Raw genomic sequence first — 20,171 nt, 5'->3', positions numbered from 1 at the left:
GCCTCTGATAAGCATCAGCATGTGGAGAAATATTTTTGACATAATTTACCCCCAGAATGAATTATGAAACTGATGTGAGAACATCTACACAAATGAAAGGGAGGGTGTGAGATAATGAATGACATGCACTTTAAAATCTTCAAGATCTCCTCAAAATGCTAAAAGGTTTACATTAAATATACTTGATTCTGGCATGCTAAATTTGGATGCTTTTATCCAGAGGCTATCAATCCTATCAATGGCAGTTAAAAAAAAGTCAGCTACTCCAAACAAATGTTTCTAAACTAGAATAAAACCACATTATTAAAAAACCTCAGATAATATCACACGATTAAAGTGCTAATTATAACCATTAAAGCTCTTTTAAATTCAAGAATCTATGGAATTTACATAATGCGGCAAACGTAACTATATCTATAGAGCCATCAATACCGTTTTAATGACGCCTTCGGGAAATATTCATTATGTTTTTTACTATCAAACTGTGCATAATGGGGGTTATTTTAATAAGTTATGCTAAAAAAGACAGAGACACAGAAGTGAGAGAGAATTAGAAACCTGTAGGCCCAAATGCCTAAGAAAAGATATACCACTGACCTAATCTGCATATGGCTGACAAGGAAATGAGTTACATCTCATCTAAATGTAAATTAAGTGTTTTATGCCAACAGTAAACAGTTTACGTATCCATGGTCTGTTTTAATTAACCAATTAGAATTTATTACCTGGATACTAAAGATAAGAGAAATTTTTCTGACTTTTTTTTCCTCATGACAGCTATCTAAAGGGAGAAAGAAACAAGAAACAATTTTTCTGGCAGAGGGAAGGAACTTGAGTGATATCTTGGCTTTTAAGTCAGACACGTTTGCTTGAAGACCCATTGGATGGTGCGATCCAGGATTGAAAGCTTGTGTGAGGCAGTCACAGTGTATATATCAATATTGTGGAAGCTACTCTGAAAAAATATACTAAGCAACAAGCTAATTATAACAACTATACTCATGCTACTGCTTTGTAAAAGCAATTAGCTTAACCGCGAGATACAAATAATAGATACAAATAGCTAACTACAGTACATAGAAGGCTTTTCAAAAAATTGGTATAAAAATAAATCTGCATTATTTATCCTTTTGATCGATCATTCAAAAAATTCGCAAAAATCTTACCTTTTGCAGAAAAGTCAGGGGGGAACAAAATCACATTATGAAATAAATGTTTTTTCTCCAAAACAAGTTGGATACAATTATTGGCACCCCTGGAATTTCTATGAGTAAAATATCTCTGAAGTATATTTCCATTAATATTAAAAATTTTAGCACACTAGGGTAACTAGGAACATGAAATTGTCAAGCCATGACTTCCTGTTCCACAGGAGTATAAATATGAGGAAACACAAAGGCTAAATTCCCTTAATCATTCATCACAATGAGTAAAACCAAAGAATATAGTTCTGATGTGCAGCAAAAGATTGTTGAGCTTCATAAAACCAAGTGGCTGTAGGAAAATAGCTAAAGCATTGAAAATCCCCGTTTCCACCATCAGGGCAATAATTAAGAAGTTCCAATCAACTAAAGATGTTACGAATCTGCCTAGAAGAGGACGAGTGTTTATATTGTCTTAATGCACGGCGAGGAGGAAAGTTTGAGTGGCCAAAGACTCTCCAAAGATCACAGATGGAGAATTACAGAGATTAGTTGAGACTTGGGGTCAGAAAGCCTAAAAAAAAAAAACTACATCACCACATGTTGTTTGGGAGGGCTTCAAGAAAAATCCTTTTTGCTCATCCAGTAACATCCAGCATATTCAGTTGACAGATACGACTGGAAATTCAAAAGGGACCTGATTCTGTGGTCAGATGAAACTATAAAAAGTGCTTTTTGGCAGCAAACCCACCAGATGGATTTGGTGCAAACATGCATTAAAAAGTACCCCATGTCCATGGTTAAATATACCGCTGGATCTTTAATGTTGCGGGCCTATTTTTTCCTGGAGGTCCTGGATATCTTGTTCAGATACATGGTATCATGGATTCTAGTAAATACCAGCAGATAAAAAAAATCAAAACATGACGGCCTCTGCTAGAAATCTTATAATGGGCCGTGGTTGGATCTTCCATCAGGACAACGATCTGAAACAAACATCAAAATCAACACACCAATGTGTCACTGAGCACAAAATGAAGCTTCTGCCATGACATGAACCCTATAGAAAATGAGTGGGCTGAACTGAAGAGAAGAAGCACCAACATGGAGCTGGGAATCTGAAGGATCTGGAGAGATTCTGTATGGAGGAATGGTCTCTGATCTCTTGTCAGGTGTTCTCCAAACTCATCAGGCATCATAGGAGAAGACTCAGAGCTGTTATCTTGGCAAAAGGAGGTAGCAAAAAGTATTTAACAAAAGGGTGCCAATAATTATGCCAATATATTTATTATAATAAATATAATTGGAGAAAAGCATTTATTTCATAATGTGATTTACTCCTTACTTTCAATTCTATTACTTCAATGAATGTTTAGTTTTTTGCGCATTTTTAAATAAAAGATCAAAAGGATAAACATTGCAGATTTATTTTTACAGCCATCTTTGATCATATATATATATATTTTACAGCCATCTTTGATCATATATATATATATATATATATATATATATATATATATATATATATATATATATATATATATATATATATATATATATATATATATATATATATATATATATATATGGAACGATTACCGGTTTCACTATAAACCACGGTAAAATGTACTGACGGTCAGTAAGATTGTTTGAAATTTAATTATCATTAAAACCGTGTTTGATTATCACGATTTTGAAAACTCGCAGTAAATCCTGTCCAGCCAGCATCATTCTAGCGCAGGTGCAGCGCGCAACGTTGTTTTTTGAATGAGAAGAAATGGCAGAAGGCAGTGACAGTGCCGGGAGATTTTTCAGCCTTCTAAAAGGACCAAATCTGAGGTGTGGTCATATTTTGGCTTTTACAAAAGTCCTGAGGGAAACTTAATCGAGTATGGTCACCCTGTCTGCAGAACATGCAGAAAAAAAGTCGTTGGGGAAAACACTTCAAATCTGCCGAGTCGTTTTCGTGACCACCCACTGTTGTATAGCAAACGCAAGGCAAGTGGACTTTGACCTCAATACCAAAACTATGTCTGGGAAATAATTGGACACAAAGTTGAGTTGAAATATTTTATCTCACTCACTTGAAATGAATGTGAAGATTCCACAAAGAAAAGTTTTGCAGCTAGTGGCTTTGAGCCAAAGACGAACGAACACGTTCAGACAAGACTAGGGTGACACTCGTTAGTTACTCCCTAACACTGGTAGACACTGTACATACACACACACACACACAATATATCAACTGAATGTGCTAAAACTGGCTTTTTAGCCATTTATTTTGAAAAAGGGTTTAACTTTTTTCTCAAGATCGGAGCAAGTGATAGCTAATGCATCTATACTATTATTTTCATTTTTTACAGGCTATCCGAGGGGATATTTTATCCTTTGACTGTGTATTAAATATCATTTCCATTTTGAAGGTGCTGACTTTCACTGTAACAAAGGAAAGGCTACGAACGGTGAAAAGTTATCACTCGCTGACAGGTGGCTTTCTGACAAATGAGCCCACATCGCCACAAACCTGTACATTTCCACATCTTCTTCAACATAAAGGGAAGAGCATTTGATTAATGACCGTGTGTGCCTAGCTCCGAAAACTTTGCTGAACTATTGCGTCTTAAGTCCTTCAATTGACACAGGGGCTTCAGCTCTCAAAGTCACTTACGTCAAAATCCCAGATTGTTGCCAAGAAAGTGCCGCTTCCCTTTTGTCAGTGTGTAAGTGGTTAACATCATTTCACTGCAGTGTTGCTTTGCTGAAACAGCAACAGGACATTAATTTGACATTAGCGCTGTAACATCAATTCCTCTCCATTTTCCAACTTGGATAATGCGTTTACTGGAAGCAGATTAATATCTATTCCATAAATCATTCAGAGAATTTGCCGAGCCAGAGACATGGGGGTAATGTCATATATGTTAGCTGATCCCGGTCTTGCGGCTGGATGTTCATTAATCAGTGCCTCGGGGTCCTTGGGGCCAGTCAGAGGGGAAAACAGAGAAACTTATAAAACATCCTGATTATTTATTTATATTGACTTTGGCTCTGTAACTTATGTTAATATTCTATGTCCTTTTATTGTCGCCCTGTGCCACAAAACATCATCCACTCTCGACTATCGCTGACCACTGACAACATCCAAGCAAGCCTACGATGAACGTCATTGTTTTGATAACAGTAATAAACATCTCGAAGATGACGGATGGCTCGACTCCTAAAGCACAATGTATACACCGTTTTATTATTAGTTCCGGTAGAGTTGCTCAGAATTATATTGATTTATCAAGTTACTTTAGAATTGATTCGAAGCGGTCAGTCTTACGTTTCAGACACTGGATCCATAACCAACTGCTTTCTTTCAGTTTAACATTCAACCCAAACTACCCGATAAGACCAGAAAGACTCGCTCCACCTAAAATTTGTACTATTACAGAATATTTCCAAGACCAAAAAATCTATATATAAAAAAAAAAAAAAAAACTCCCCACAGGGAGCCTAGCCACAGGCGAGCTCTTTCCCCGCAGAGGGGTGAATTGGTTGGCTGTCAAGAATATGAAAGCTGAGTCTCATCTGCTGGAGACCCTGAACCTAATCTCCCAGCAAAGAATGATATTGTGCCTGTTCCAGCCATACTGATTCACTGTCAATCTGGCCCAAAGCTGCTCTCAGCTGCCCACTTGACCTTGTCACTGCAAAAGCACTTTATTTTCATTACATCACTGTTCATTCAGGCCGGCAAAAAGTGCCAAACAAAGGCCATTTACTCAAAAGCATTCTTCAAAATATCATAACTTGCTTTAATTACAGTTTTCAGCGAGGTAGACCGACAAGAGCAGTCACTTTCAAATGAAACACTTCAATTTTTACCCCTCCATTTAAAAGGGAGATAATTATCCATTAAAAGCCCCGCTCACATGGACAATAGTCTCTCTCAGACTGCGCTGCCATATGCTAAAATAGTATGGTTAAACAAAAGACACTGATTTTTGCACAAACATGTTTGACGACAAAGGTCTACTGCTCTCCTGGGAATTCAAGGGTGTATCACATTTGTAGAGGTAACAGAGGGTTATTCTAGCTGTTCACCGTATACATCCTTCTAAATCTTTATTTAACTGCCATGTTAAAGCAGCACTAGGTAACTTTTGCTCTCGGGCTCCCCCTACAGTTGTGAAACAGTATTGTCCTCTACTACTGTCGTAAACTGTCATTCTACATCAGCGGATGCATCGCACGTGCATTTGTTGACATGACAACTTTGATAGCCCTGAACACTGCAGGAGTTCACATGCAGGTGTTCTGCTTGCGTCGCGTGTGAAATGTCTTCATCCCAGGTACAGTGGCACATGTTTCAGCATGTCATATGAATATAATTTCATGGGTTTTATTTTTTTCAAACGCCAAATGATCGCGATGCTCACGTTTACAAGCCAGCGTCATTATAGTAGCCTAGTCTATTGGTTCCCGTTTTACAGAATCTATATGATACTTCAATTCAATGTTTGAGTGGTAGGTAATAACCATATATCGTCAATATTATAATATCAAGCTACCCTAGATGAATCTGTAAATTTGAAAAATCGATTTGCATTATAGCTTGAGGAAAGACAAATAAACCAATATCACAGACATGTTAGGTATCCTAAAATATGATTTTGTATGTATTACGTATATACTTGCAAGAATGTAGCCCCTCCTCCTTCAGCTCACGCCAACGAGCAAACGCTGGCCCAATGTTGATCCTCATCCTGCCTTTAATCCGATCACTTTCTCGTTTCCTCTTTTTGCTTTCCTCCGACAAAACCTTTGCTTTCTTATTTTTCTGTGCTGCTTCGGCCATGACTATAACATTTGGCGAACAATTATAGTTTTTCTCGCACGTCCGAATTTAAGGAAGTGGGGGTGGGGGTGGAAGTGACGTATATGCTTTAAAGCAGTCGAATTTTGTAGTTCTTTTTTTTCTCAGGTTACTACCCGAAACCCGAAGTTTAAAAGTACGATTAAAAACGATACAGACCCCGTCAGGCTATGGCAGACGTGTCATTCAACCTATTGTAAGTCAATGTATCATCACAAGAGTTTTGAAAATATATTATGAAGGTTGAAAAGTTACCTAGTGCTGCTTTAACATATTGTTCAACTAAGGTGCTGTTAAATTGATATTCTGTTTATATACTAGAAAGATTTGATCATGAACATGTCAACATCACACGCTTATGTTAACATGTTACATTCTGCTCACACATGAAACTAGTGTTAATAATCTGCTGATAAAATATTGGTTATAGATTCCCTTACTTTGTAATTGTCTGTTAAACAAATCATATTTAAAATGTACTTTTGAATTAAGTATTCACTTTTTAAAAATATTAAATCAGCAATTTACTAACGATAAATGTTAAAATGTCCTATCCTAGCTTAGTTCATTTTTATTTTATTTTATCCTGTGCTAAAGGTGCAGAATTTACACTACTTTTATCCAGCAAAGATCCATTAAACTGATCAAAAATGACAGTAAAGACATTTATAATGTTACAAAAGTTTTCAATTTCAAATAAATTATATTCTTGAATGGTATGTTGACTATGTTCACACAGGGCTTGACGTTAACACCCGCCAACCCACCATTTGCATCAGCTGTGATGTGTAACACAGTCTCTCCCACTAGCCACTTTGGTGGGTTGAATTTGATTGTAGTCTTCTCAAAAGGCATCTGTTATAATCTCGTTGAACATTATAACCAATCATGCGTGATTCTGTTGAGCTTATGAATGCAATGTCTAACAACCAGAGGTGTTCAGATTGAGTTTTGTTCAGTTTTGAGTTTTGTTCAGAGCGCGCTCTCACTCACTGAATCCTGCACTCTCATCATAAACAACAAAGCAGAGATGTAGTCATTCATCATACAGTGATTGACTGTTTGTGTTCTATTACAGCAGCGAAAATAGTTTCAAACAAAGACCACAGCAGAACCATAGCACATCTGATGTTACTGGGATAAAGTTGCCTTGATGTTGGACGTTGATATTCGCAAATTTCAGGATTGTCTCTAAAGTTACATACAACATTGGTATACACTAGGGATATTGGGCCGATACACTAGGGATTTCGGGCCGATACCGATACCGAATTTAACAAACAATTATTGGCCAATACCAATATTTTATTAATTAATTTTATTTGAAATGTTGTCATTAAAATAGTGTTTTGATCATGTTTTAAATCAGCAAAGTAGAAAAAAAAAATATGTACTTATTGCCTAATAGATAGTTTATTGCTGCATTATCAAATCATTTCTAATGAACAAAGACTGGATCCATTTAAAGGGTTAGTTCACCCAAAAATGAAAATTCTGTCATTAATTACTTACCCTCATGTCGTTCGACACCCATGAGACCTCTGTTCATCTTCGGAACACAAAGGAAGATATTTTAGTTGAAATCCGATCGCTCAGAAAGGCCTCCATTGGCACAATGCACTTTACACTCTCAAGACCCATAAAAGGTACTAAAGACATCGTTACAAAGTCCATCTCACTACAGTGGTTCTACAATAACTTTATAAAGCGACAAGAATCGTTTTTGTGCGCAAAAAAAACCTAAATAAAGAATTATATAGTGATGACCGATTTCAAAATAATGCAACATGAAGCTTCAAAGCGTTATGAATCAGCGAGTCGAATCATGATTCGGATCGCGTGTCAAACCGCCAAACTGCTGAAATCATGCGACTTTGGCGATTCAAACCGCTGAATCGACTCACTGATTCATAACGCTTCGAAGCTTCATGATGCCTTGTTTTGAAATCGGTCATCACTATATGAGTCGTTATTTAGGGTTTTTTTGCGCACAAAAACTATTCTCGTCACTTTATAAAGTTATTGTAGAACCACTGTAGTGAGATGGACTTTGTAACGACGTCTTTAGTACCTTTTAAGGGTCTTGAGAGTGTAAAGTGCATTGTGCCAATGGAGGCCTTTCAGAGCCATCGAATTTCAACTAAAATATCTTCATTTGTGTTCTGAAGATGAACGGAGGTCTTGCTCGGGTGTCGAACGACATGAGGGTAAGTAATTAATGACAGAATTTTCATTTTTGGGTGAACTAACCCTTTAACATTCAGCAGGCCAACATAAATATATACATACAACAGAACAAAGATACATATGAAATAAACAGTGCTTTTTAAGTAGGTTTAATGTTACATAACTGCATATTCTTTCACTGTATAAATTAAATGCATATATTATTATTACATTGAGACGTAGCTAAATTCTACTGTACAACATTAATCCTGTAACAATTACTTTGTCAAACTGAACTTTTATTTTGACAGGTTGCCGTGAAGACCTTTGAGTTTCTGTGTGTGTGTGTGTGTTTATGATATGACGTTAGATTTTGTCGAATTAACCGGTAAAATGCTCATGAAGTGACTGGAGATGAGGTTCATTCATTCATGTCCTCATATATTGAGGCGGCAGAGGCTGAAAAACACTGCAAGTTTCAGTGTGTGAGGTAAAAGAAACCGCGCGTCTGCACCATTCATTCACACAGAGACCCACAGAAACATGCAGGGTTCATATTTGAACATTTATTTATCAAAACTTTGACAAATTCTGTGACATTCCACGTTATGCAGTAAATTCCGTGTTTATGACTGGATTCTGTCTGTGTTTTCCGCATCGCAGAAATGAATCCTTATGAAAGTTACAAAAGTTATGTAGTCAAGAGTAGTTTTTTTTTGGCCTTTTGTTGTTTGATTAACATTAAAACACAGACAGCAGCGCAGCAGGAATATTACATTATAATCTTGGATTATGCAGATGACATTACACAGCTCTGTGCCTTCACGCAGTTAATTAATAAAGCATCGGTTTGTTATATCGGCCTTTTTCATGCTATAGCCGATGGTTGTAAATTAGGGCTGGGCGATATGGCCAAAAAGTGATCTCGATAAAATCTTTTCATATCAGTCGATATCGATAATTATCCCGATAAATGTCAAATATTTATTTCTTTCAAATTTAAAGGCAGATTTTTGCTCCTAAGTGAAAGCTGTAGAAACCAGACTGATAATTGTGGTTTTAAACTACTTTTTATTGTCAGAATATGACAAACACTTCAAGTGTTTGAATTCTTTACACTTTTCCAGTCATTTTTCCTTAAAATTAATTTCTTAATAAATGTCTTAGTTTCTGCGTGTTCTATGTGATATTGTTTCTAGTCATGAAACGAGTTTGTGTTGCCTGACTATGGCATATATCTTCGGCACAGTTTGTAGTGCAGTATTAATAATATTACATGTTTTGTCTCTAAGAAATGCACATTTGACAGTGAGTGGACAGTAGTAGTAGTAGTAGCTTGAGTTAGGAGGATGCAGATGTACTGTACATTGATGTTCATTAACTAAAACACGGGCATCTGTAAAAATTGTAACAGCCTTGTTTTTATATGATATAATTTATTTATTATGACTGAGTTTTATTCAAATTAACCATTGATCTTCCATAGTATCATCGATTTAGATCATGATAACCACAGTTAAAAGCATATAGCTCTTCACTACCATGGTAAAATATATCTATATGGTTTCTATGGTATTTGTATGAAAACAGTAGACCTAATGCACAAATTCTATAGCTAAATAAAAATACTGTAATAATATTCCATTACTCCTTTAATACATTCCATACATGTCTACATTAATAATATAATACAATTCTATATGAATATCCCGCATTTCTGGCACAGTACCACGGTGCAGTTAGTGTCACAACAGTAAATCCATGGTAAATTATGGATCAGATCGAAAAGCTTTCTGACTGTATCATTGCGCACACTGTTTCTCCTGTTTGTCAGCGCGGTTCCATCTGGCTTTAAACTAGTTTAAATCACAGAGACATTTGTGTTTTTCGTTGAATTCACACGCTTCTTGCTGAATCTCACAGCGCTGCTTAGTGGTCGCGTGACCGATCAGAGTAAACCGATCTCTTCTAGTGAGCTCGCTGCCATTTGGACTTTGACCCGAGCGGATAAATGGTCTGTGTGACACGGTTAAACAGTTTGTGCTACCTTTTATCAACAAATTCGTCATCTTTGGATGATGACTCAAGGTTAGTTTCACTTTTGATTGGACGTTCGTCGCAGCTTCCTTCTCGTGTTGAGTTTCTTTGCCAGTAGAGCGGGTACTTTTGATGTGCAAATTAAAAGCTGCACGCTGATCGGCTCTGACTGGCTGTTGTCGTGTTTATTTCTGCTGTGCGATTGGGTGTTAGAGCAATCCATATAGAGTAAAAATGTCCAGAGCTTATCGTTATCAACATGAATTTTATCGCGATTCGATATGATATAGTTTATCGGCCCAGCCCTATTGTAAACTGATTTTAAGTGAAATATCGGCGGCCGATACATCGGTGCATCTGTAGTATACACGTTTCTAACTTTAATAGTATTTAAAGAGAATGACTTGCAGTCATAAAACCAACTGTAAAGTGTTCATCTAGGTGTCAGTTATGATACCTTTTATATTTTTGATATTTAATCAAATAAACTGTCAAATCACATGAAAATATGGATATGCATTTCACTCAGCTACTGTGTGGGCTCATTCAGTATAGAGATGAAAATGGGACTGTAAAAATACAAATACTCTTACCACTCTCAAAGCAGGCGTCAAAGATGACATGACCTTTCTTGGGTGGTCCGGTGTATCCTGGAGGGGTGATCATCAGTTTGTTCACATTCCCCACCAGAGCATCCTCTCCCCCGGCTTCATTATCTGCCACACAAAATTCAGAAGTATGTGATTGGCCCACAGTTTCAAATATCAAAAAACTCATTTTAAATATTCATTTTAATACACAAAAAACTGAAATTACTCAGCATATTCCTGTAACACAGCAATTGAAAATGGCACACAGGGTTGTTCGTCTGTGTGCACTGTGTGTATGACGAAAGAAGTGCCAATATAGAATCTATTGAGTTTCTGAATCATTTTTACATTAACATGAGCTGAAAAATGACAACAGAAATGAAACATCAAAAATAATAAAAGCAGAAACTATTACAAAAAAATGGTTCTCCCAAAACGGTGTCTTAATTTACTCCAAATCTGTATCACTTTCTTTCTTTCACTGAAGCCAAAAGGAGATGTTAGGCAGAATGACAGCACTCAGTCACAATTCACTTCCATTTAAAGTGAATGGTGACTGAAGCGATGAGGATAAATAAATGAGGATGAACTTTCATTTTAGGTGAACAAGGCATTTAAGTATTGCTGAACATCCACAGAACAAACAAACATTAGAAAATATTAACATAAAATTAACCTAACTGTAAAATATAGTTCCCTTAGAGTGTATAGATGGTTTTCCAAAAATGAAATTTACTCACCCTCATGATGTTCCACACCTTTCAAAAAAGTTTCTTTCTTCTGTTGAACACAAAAGATGATATTTTAAAGAATGTTGGTAACCTGACAGTTGATGGTAGCCATTGACTTCCATAGTATTTATTTTCCGACTATGGAAGTCAATGGGTCAACAGTCAGGTTACCAACATTTTTTAAAATATCTTCGTTTGTGTTCAACAGAAGAAAGAAACTCATACAGGTTTTGAACAACTTAAGGGTAATGAAATTTTTTTCATTTTTGGCTGAATCATCCCTTTAAAGGATTAGTTCACTTCATAATTAAAATGTTCTGATAATTTACTTACCCCATGTCATCCAAGATGACATGTCTATCTTTCTTCAGTCGAAAAGAAATTAAGGTTTTTGAGGAAAAACGGGGAGCAATGAGTTGAAGGTTCAAATTGCAGTTTCACAATTTGACATAGGCGGAAGTACCAACCCAGTGTTTACAAGTGTGGAGAAGGAGGACCGTTCAAAAGTTTTCTGTAAGTATGTTGAACGACACATGTGTCAATTTATTGTTTAAAACGGTTCTTTTGTGTGTGTATCCTGGATGTTTTGAGTTTTAGTTCTCAGTCCGCCTAGGTCACGTACGACCTTTCCAACGTCCTGGAGCATAAGCTAGTGCAAGATAAGCATTTGTGGTTAAAAAGTATATACTTTTTTATTTTATTTTTTAGAAAATGACCAATCGTTTCACTAGAGAAGACCTTTATTCCTCGGCTGGGATCGTGTAGAGCCCTTTGAAGCTGCTTTGAAACTGCGATTTAAGTTGGAAGTCTACTATCCCACCTTGAATCCTGGAATGTTTTCCTCAAAAACCTTAATTTCTTTCGACTGAAGAAAGAAAGACATGAACATCTTGACATGGGGTGAAATCAAAGAGAAATTTTAATTCTGGAGTGAACCCTTAAAAAATGTAAATAAAAATACTACAGTATTTACCTGTGCGTGCGCACATGTCGAGAGAGAGAGAGAGAGAGAGAGAGAGAGAGAGAGAGAGAGAGAGAGAGAGAGAGAGAGAGAGAGACATCGATGGGATGAATTATACATGAATTATACAACTATACTAGCTAGTCAAGACTTGTAAGGCTAGCATAAACGATTACATGTCTAGTAAACTTTACCAAGAAATGCATAGCAAACCTAGTATAGTCCCTTAAAGATGTAACGTTGGTAGAGCCAGTAAAGTGTGAATATATCAGTCACAGTATCTGGAAACGTCCACCTTAACCAGGCTGGACTACAAACACACGTGGGATTGCGTTTCATGACTTATGCAGCTGTAAGTGAATATATATTGCAATATATAAACGCTTTGTAATGTCTTGACTCTCCGAGTGCTGGAAAGTATCACAATAATAAGGTTTATTCGGCTAACGTTAGCAAACAGTCACTGTGTTTACATGGACGAAGCGCTCATGTCATGCACCTGACGGCTATATTTGCACGCGCTACATGCACAGACAGCATCCAACGCGTGTCTGTCAATAGAAAAAGGTGAGATGATTGTGTATGAATGTGTTTTAATTTTACACACCAGTATCGAGATGTTCTCTGCTGTTTTCTTCCATCTTCCGTTCTCTCAACCTCACACGGGCTTGCGACGCTGAAGGAGCGTTTCCAAGACGACGGCGTGCTGCCGCGCGAGAGGAAGGATTTGACGTAACCAGCAGGTGCAAGCGCGCGAAAAGCGCACAGCTCCCCCAGCCACACGGATGTCTCCCCACAACGCGCCAAGTAAAGCGTGCACATGGAAAGAAAATGTCAGCAGTGTTTACAGAGTACAAGCCCTTTATTAGCTGCTGATAAAACATGCACTATAACATCCACTATATTATGCGTTCATGGTAAAAAGAAAAAAAAAAGTGTACTGTTACTTCATCCTCTACCGTTAAAGACCTGGGTGTTATATTAAACAGCAACTTCAAATTTCATTTAACAAAAACAGCCTTTTTCCACCTCAGAAACATTGCTAAGCTATGTGACATGCTATCTGTATGCAGAAAAGTTAGTTCATGCATTCATGACCTCAAGACTAGATTACTGTAATGCATTACTAGGTGGTTGCCCAGGCTGCATACTACTCAATAAACAAGCAACAAAAAGGTTTTTTGCTTACTATAGGTCAAGAAAATATGAACATATAACACCAATTTTATCATCTCTACTGGTTACCTATTAAGTTCTGTATCAATTACAAAGTATTACTGACCTATAAGACCCTAAACAGTTTAGCTCCTATGTATTTAACTGATCCTCTCGCACTACAATCCTTTATGCTCTTTAAAGTGTCATCCATCTTTAAATGATGGTTCTAAAAAGAACATTATTTTGTGTATTTGGTTTAATGAAATGTGTAACATTGGCTACCAAAGCTAAGCAATAGGTGGGTTCAACATCGGCTGTGGCTGGATGCAACCATAGACTGTAAAAAATACTTGACGTCACCCATAGGATTCTGAAGAACAGTTTTGAAGCGTAAAGTAGGGTCGAGCTGGCCGTTGCCATCTTGTCAGCGCGTCATCGCACGTCACTCCCGGATAACAGAAAATGGGCAAAAGGGCGGGACGTGGGTGGAGCTGAAGTGACGCAATGACTAACAGACAGCAGATAAATGGCTATCCATCTGTCACTCAAAGTAGCCACGCCCTTAATTATGCAGAACTTTAAGGCTTTATATAATGCAAAAAAAATTAAAGTTATAAAAAAAATTCACACCCCCTCACAGTTGTCATGAATGGCAAAATAAGCCCTATAGACCAAAAGCACAATTTGTACCAGGCTAAACATGTGTTTTTCTGCTGTAAAGTTGGCTATTTTAACATGGGGCTCAATGAGATTCTGCTCCCTTCTGGAGCCTGTCTCTAGCGGCCAGTCGATGAATTGCAGTTTAAGTCACTTCCGTATTGGCTTCAAGAGAAACTGCGGGAGGTTGCTGCTTGGATGCAACCGATCGGCAAGAGTAGCCGCATGCAGGTAGCCTGACGTCGTCATACTCAATTCTAGTCAGAATATGAGTCTGATTCTGCTCCGTTGGGCTGTGATTATGGGACGTGTTTCAACCGAACCAGGAAAGACCTCAATTGGATAGACCTACAACCAATCGGAGCAACGGAGCGACCGAGCGACGCATAACGTTAGTTGTCAAATGTCAACAGAACTCAACTGTACTGTGTTGCCAAGTCCACGGGTTGAAGCGACCGCAATTATGTGATATACAGACCCAGGAATGCAAATTTTAGCAGGCAGTCCTTCCAAAATAACACATATTTTACCCCCCAAATGTCTTTTTTCCCGGAGAACCCCCTTGGAAAGCTATTGGGCTTGTTTTTGGCTAGTTTTGAGGAACGTTAGCAATTGGGCGGGTTTTGTTGTAAACACTTGGCAACCCTGTCTGCACGCACGCTGGACTAACGTTAGAAGAAAAAGATGAGTGTAAACTAACTTTGCCGGTGTTGTAAAAAAAGAATTTAAGGATACACAGAGTACTTACCAACACGATCATCATTTCTGAGAGAAATAGTAAAGGTGAATGCATATATGAACAAGTTCTCCGTTAGGATTAGAACAAATTCAACCCAAGCGGCTTTTGATGACGTGGATGATTACGTTACTGTTGATCATCTGTCCATCATCGTCTAAAGCCCGCCCTGACAATTTCATTGGTCCGAACAGCTTCTGTTCGGGCATAATTACTTCTCTATTGAGCAAGTCCAGACCGAACTGCCCGAGTAAAAATGTTGTGGGCGGGGCTAAGTTCGGCTGGCATCCAGGCTAGCATGCAGGGGGGAGGAGCTGCAAACGGAGACGTGAAGTCAGACACTTTCTGCTTCCAGTAGTGACGCTCGTGCTGTGTTGCATACTTCATCACAGCTAAAGTGAAATAAATCCCATATTTGTCGAATACAGATGTTTCAGAGACATTTTCATTCAATACTTTATGTACTGCTCAATACAGTGTCTGTTTGTACAATAATAAAGTTGAACATAAGCCTACAATGAAGTGGGGTCTATGTTTTTATCAGTTTTATTTTGATAAACATGACAATATAACATCGCGACTACATAAAAAGAGCTTTTACTGTTATAAAAACTGATTTTTTAGATTAGATTAGATTCGATTAGATTCAACTTTATTGTCATTACACAAGTACAAGTACAAGGCAACGAAATGCAGTTTAGGTCTAACCAGAAGTGCAATAGCAGCAAGTGCAGGATATATACAATGGTTGCGTAAGTGCAGGACATAAAAATGTTCTGAATATATATAAATATGTATAAGTAGAGAGATGGTTATTACTATAAGTAGAACTGAATTTACAGATGAATATATACAGTGAATAAATATACAGATGGCTATTACTATAAACAGAATTTACAGGTGAATATGTACTATGAATAAATATACAGATGGCTATTACTATAAACAGAATTTACAGGTGACTATGTACTATGAATAAATATACAGACGGTTATTACTTGAACAGAATTTTACAGTTAGAGGTATACAATAATATGTTAGGCTAATATGAGGAATATAGCAGTGGATTAAGTTAGTACAATAAATTATGGACAGAGCTATCCGAAAGAAAGTGTAAAAGTGCAGTGGAAAGTGGTTGCATATTCCAGTTAGAAGTACGGTGCAAAATGCAAATGTAAACATTGTTACTGTAAATACAGTCGGCAGTGCAGATGAGCATAATCCAGTTACGGTATGGTGGTGCAGAATGCATAAGTAAACAGTTGTTACTGTAATAAACAGTCAGTAGTGCAAATAACAAAGTGAAGGTGGATGTGAGGTAGGAGAGTTATCAGTTTATGAGGGAAGTGGATCAACGGGGGTTTGAGTTCAATAAAGAGACAGCTCTGGGGAAAAAACTGTTCTTAAGTCTGCTGGTCCTGGTCCGGTGGATCCTGAAACGCCTGCCGGAGGGCAGGAGAGAAAACAGTCTGTGGGCTGGGTGAGAGGAGTCCTTGAGGATGCTGCGAGCTCGATGCAGGCAGCGTTTCCTCTGGATGTGTTCGATGGCAGGCAGTGGAGTCCCTGTGATGCGCTGGGCAGTTTTCACCACCCGCTGCAGTGCCTTGCGCTCCGCAACAGAGCAGCTCCCATACCACACTGCCACACAGTTGGTCAGGATGCTTTCTATTGCGCAGCGGTAGAAGTTCACCAGGATAGCCGAGGAGAGCTGATTCTTCCTCAGTGTCCTCAGGAAGAAGAGGCGCTGGTGAGCCTTCTTGACCAGGCTGGAGGTGTTGGTCGTCCACGACATGTCCGCCGAGATGTGGGTCCCCAGGAACTTGAAACTGGAGACACGCTCAACAGCCATTCCATTGATGTGGATGGTGTCGTGTGTGCCTCTTGACTCCTTCCTGAAGTCCACAATGAGCTCCTTCGTTTTGGTGGTGTTGAGGAGCAGGTTATTATCAGCGCACCATGTGGCCAGGTGCTGGATCTCTTCCCTGTAGGCAGTCTCATCGTTGTTGCTGATGAGACCAATCACCGTAGTGTCGTCCGCAAACTTGACGATGGAATTAGTTCCATACACAGGCTTGCAGTCGGAGGTGAAGAGGGAGTAGAGAAACGGACTTAGCACACAGCCCTGTGGTACACCAGTGTTAAGAGTGATGGATGTGGAGCAGGTGGATCCTGATCGAACATTCTGGGGTCTGTCAGTTAGGAAGTCCAAAATCCAGTTACACATTGAAGTGTTGATGCCCAGGTCTCCAAGTTTGGCAATTAACTTGGATGGGATGACAGTGTTGAATGCTGAGCTGAAGTCAACAAACAGCATGCGTGCATAAGTGTTTTTACTGTCCAGATGGGTGAGCACAGAGTGCAGTGCCATGGAAACTGCATCCTCTGTGCTCCTATTGCTGCGGTAGGCAAACTGGTGTGAGTCCAATGTGGATGGTATAGAGTCTTTTAGGTGTTCCAGGACCAGCCGCTCAAAGCACTTCATAATGATGGGTGTGAGTGCTACAGGGCGGTAGTCATTAGGGCACCTCGGGCTGGAGTGTTTCGGCACTGGCACAATGGAAGTGCGTTTAAAGCATGATGGTACAGCTGCTTGGGCGAGAGACAGGTTGAAAATGTCTGTAAAAACCCCAGCGAGCTGCTCCGCACATGCCCTGAGCACACGTCCAGGGATGTTGTCTGGTCCAGCAGCCTTGTGCGCGCTGATCCGGCTCAGTGCCTTGCAGACATCTGTGGAGGAGAGTGTGATTGGTGGGTGGTCAGCTGAGGGTTTGAGCTTGGTGGCAGTTTCTCTGTTGTCTCTTTCAAAACGAGCATAAAAGTAATTTAGCTCATTCAGGAAGTTGACATCAGTGGCTGCGGGGGTGGAGTGGGGGGGTTTGTAGTCACTGATGGCCTGGATGCCCTGCCACATGCGTCGAGGGTCAGAGTTGGAAAAGTGACCCTCAATCTTAAGCTTGTAGCAGTGCTTGGCCTTTTTGATGCCCCTCTTCAGGTTTGCCCTGGATGCGCTGTAGGCTTGTGCATCTCCTGATCTGAAGGCAGTATTGCGTGACTTCAGCAGGAGTCGTACTTCCCTGTTCATCCAAGGCTTCTGATTTGGGTATGTGGTGATCTGTTTCTGGGTTGTAACACTGTCAATGGTGGTATTGATATGATCCAATACTGAGGAGGTGTAGGAGTCCTAATATTCACGGAACATTTGTGAGCATTAGTGGAACTGAAAGGGTTAGTTCACCCAAAAATGAAAATTCTGTCATTAATTACTCACCCTCATGTCGTTCGACACCCGTAAGACCTCCGTTCATATTCGGAACACAAATGAAGATATTTTTGTTGAAAGCTGATGGCTGAGAAAGGCCTCAGATAGGCCTCCATTGGCATTCAGTACATTTAAACTCCCAAGACCCATAAAAGGCACTTAAAACGTCGTTACAAAGTCCATCTCACCACAGTGACTCTACAATAATTTTACGATGCGACGACAATAGTTTTTGTGCGAAAAAAAAAATCAAAATAACACCTTTATCCAACTTGTTCTTGTCTTCCGTGTGTGCCTCCACGACGCATGCGCGAGAATATTACGCAGATCCGGCGTTCGGACACATGACCCAGAAGCGATTTGTTTACAAGCAGAGGAAGACGCGCGTATCTAAGCTGTTGGATTCTACATTGATCGTGCTTTAGGTCTCGGCGTAGTGCTCAAAATGGGGTTAAAGTGTGCATTTCATGGATTCCCGAACCCCGGCACTACGTCATATTCTCGCGCATGCGTCGTGGAGGCACACACGGAAGACAAGAAGAGGTTGAATAAAGTCGTTATTTTGATTTTTTTTTGCGCACAAAAACTATTGTCATCGCTTCGGTGTGGCTGAGCCTTAACTTTTACAAAGAATATCTCTTTGGGTTTGAGACTTTGAGCTTTGTAACTCTGCAGATCTTATACATGCACAAACAGCTACATAACACACTAAAGAGAAAGGAATGGTCAATGGTCACAAAACTCTGGTATACCTAGGGAGAGTGTTTTTGCATTTGGCTCCTAAACTCTGGAATAGTCTTCCTGATAATGTCCGGGGCTCAGACTCACTCTCCCAGTTTAAATCTAGATTAAAGGCGCATCTCTTTAGCCAAGCATTCACAAAATGCATCTCATAACCTTGTACTCCAGTTATATCAGATCAAATGCACATGATTATCTTTGCTTAATGTTATGAACCTCAGCTACACTAATTATTTTCCATTTGCTTTTCTCTTTTATCTCGGGATTCCCATCCCTAGGTAACTAGAGAGTTCGTCAGCTCGTTTGGATTCAGCCTCTTACGAAGACTTCAGATGCCCCAAAAACCTGTGAAGAGATGACTCCAAGACCAAATCCTGCGAGGACTTCAGATGACGCAACTCTGAATCAACATGCACCACTGCTAAATTTTCTATATATCCTAATAATTTTGTTAACAACATGTATTCATCACTTCAATGAGCTCATTGTTTCTGCCTTAAATAAATACCCTTCATTGTTTAAATAAATTGTTGGCTAACTGCGTGATTTGTATACATTTCTTAAAGGGTTAGTTCACCCAAAAATGAAAATTAGCCCACGATTTACTCACCCTCAAGTCATCCTAGGTGTATGTGACATTCTTCTTTCAGACGAATAAAATTATATAAAAAAAAGTCCTGGCTCTTCAAAGCATTATAATGGCAGTGAATTGTTGGGTCATTTTTGAAGTCCATAAAAGTGCATCAATACATCATATAACTGCTCCACACGACTCCGGGGGGGGGGGAATAAAGGCCTTCTGAAGCAAAGCGATGCATTTGTGTAAGAAAAATATCCATAATTAAAACTTAATAGACTAAAATAACTAGCTTCCAGCGGTCAGCGGTACGTGAGTCGACTTGCGCTAACCCTTGACGCATGCATATTGACGAACGCAGAAGAGCAGAGGATAGAGCAAAACAAAACGTAGCGTTGGCATTGTAGCTCTTTTAGAGCAAGTCGACTCGTGTACCGCCGGAAGCTAGTTATTTTAGTCTATAAAGTTTTAAATATGGAATTTTTTTTTTACACAAACATGCCACTTTGCTTCAGAAGGCCTTTATTAACCCCCCGGAGCCGTGTGGAGCAGTTA

General features: G+C 39.0%; 1 protein-coding gene across 1 annotated transcript in view; it reads right to left on the bottom strand.

Annotated features, from left to right (window-relative positions):
* agbl4 (AGBL carboxypeptidase 4) overlaps positions 1-13,182 on the bottom strand; it is a 498,974-nt gene extending 485,792 nt beyond the window's left edge. Inside the window, exons 1-2 of the mRNA XM_079826732.1 lie at positions 13,096-13,182; positions 10,800-10,922 (exon numbers count right to left, since the gene is read on the bottom strand). Coding sequence (XP_079682858.1) covers positions 10,800-10,922; positions 13,096-13,129 — 157 coding nt within the window. The 5' untranslated portion in view covers positions 13,130-13,182. The remainder of the gene's footprint in view (positions 1-10,799; positions 10,923-13,095) is intronic.
* Between the last annotated feature and the right edge of the window lie 6,989 nt (positions 13,183-20,171).

The sequence above is a fragment of the Gobio gobio genome (assembly GCF_949357685.1).
Source record: "Gobio gobio genome assembly, chromosome: 10".
Lineage (NCBI taxonomy): Eukaryota > Metazoa > Chordata > Actinopteri > Cypriniformes > Gobionidae > Gobio > Gobio gobio.
Note: the sequence above shows the minus strand (reverse complement) of the source record. Positions and strands in the feature narration are given on the sequence as shown.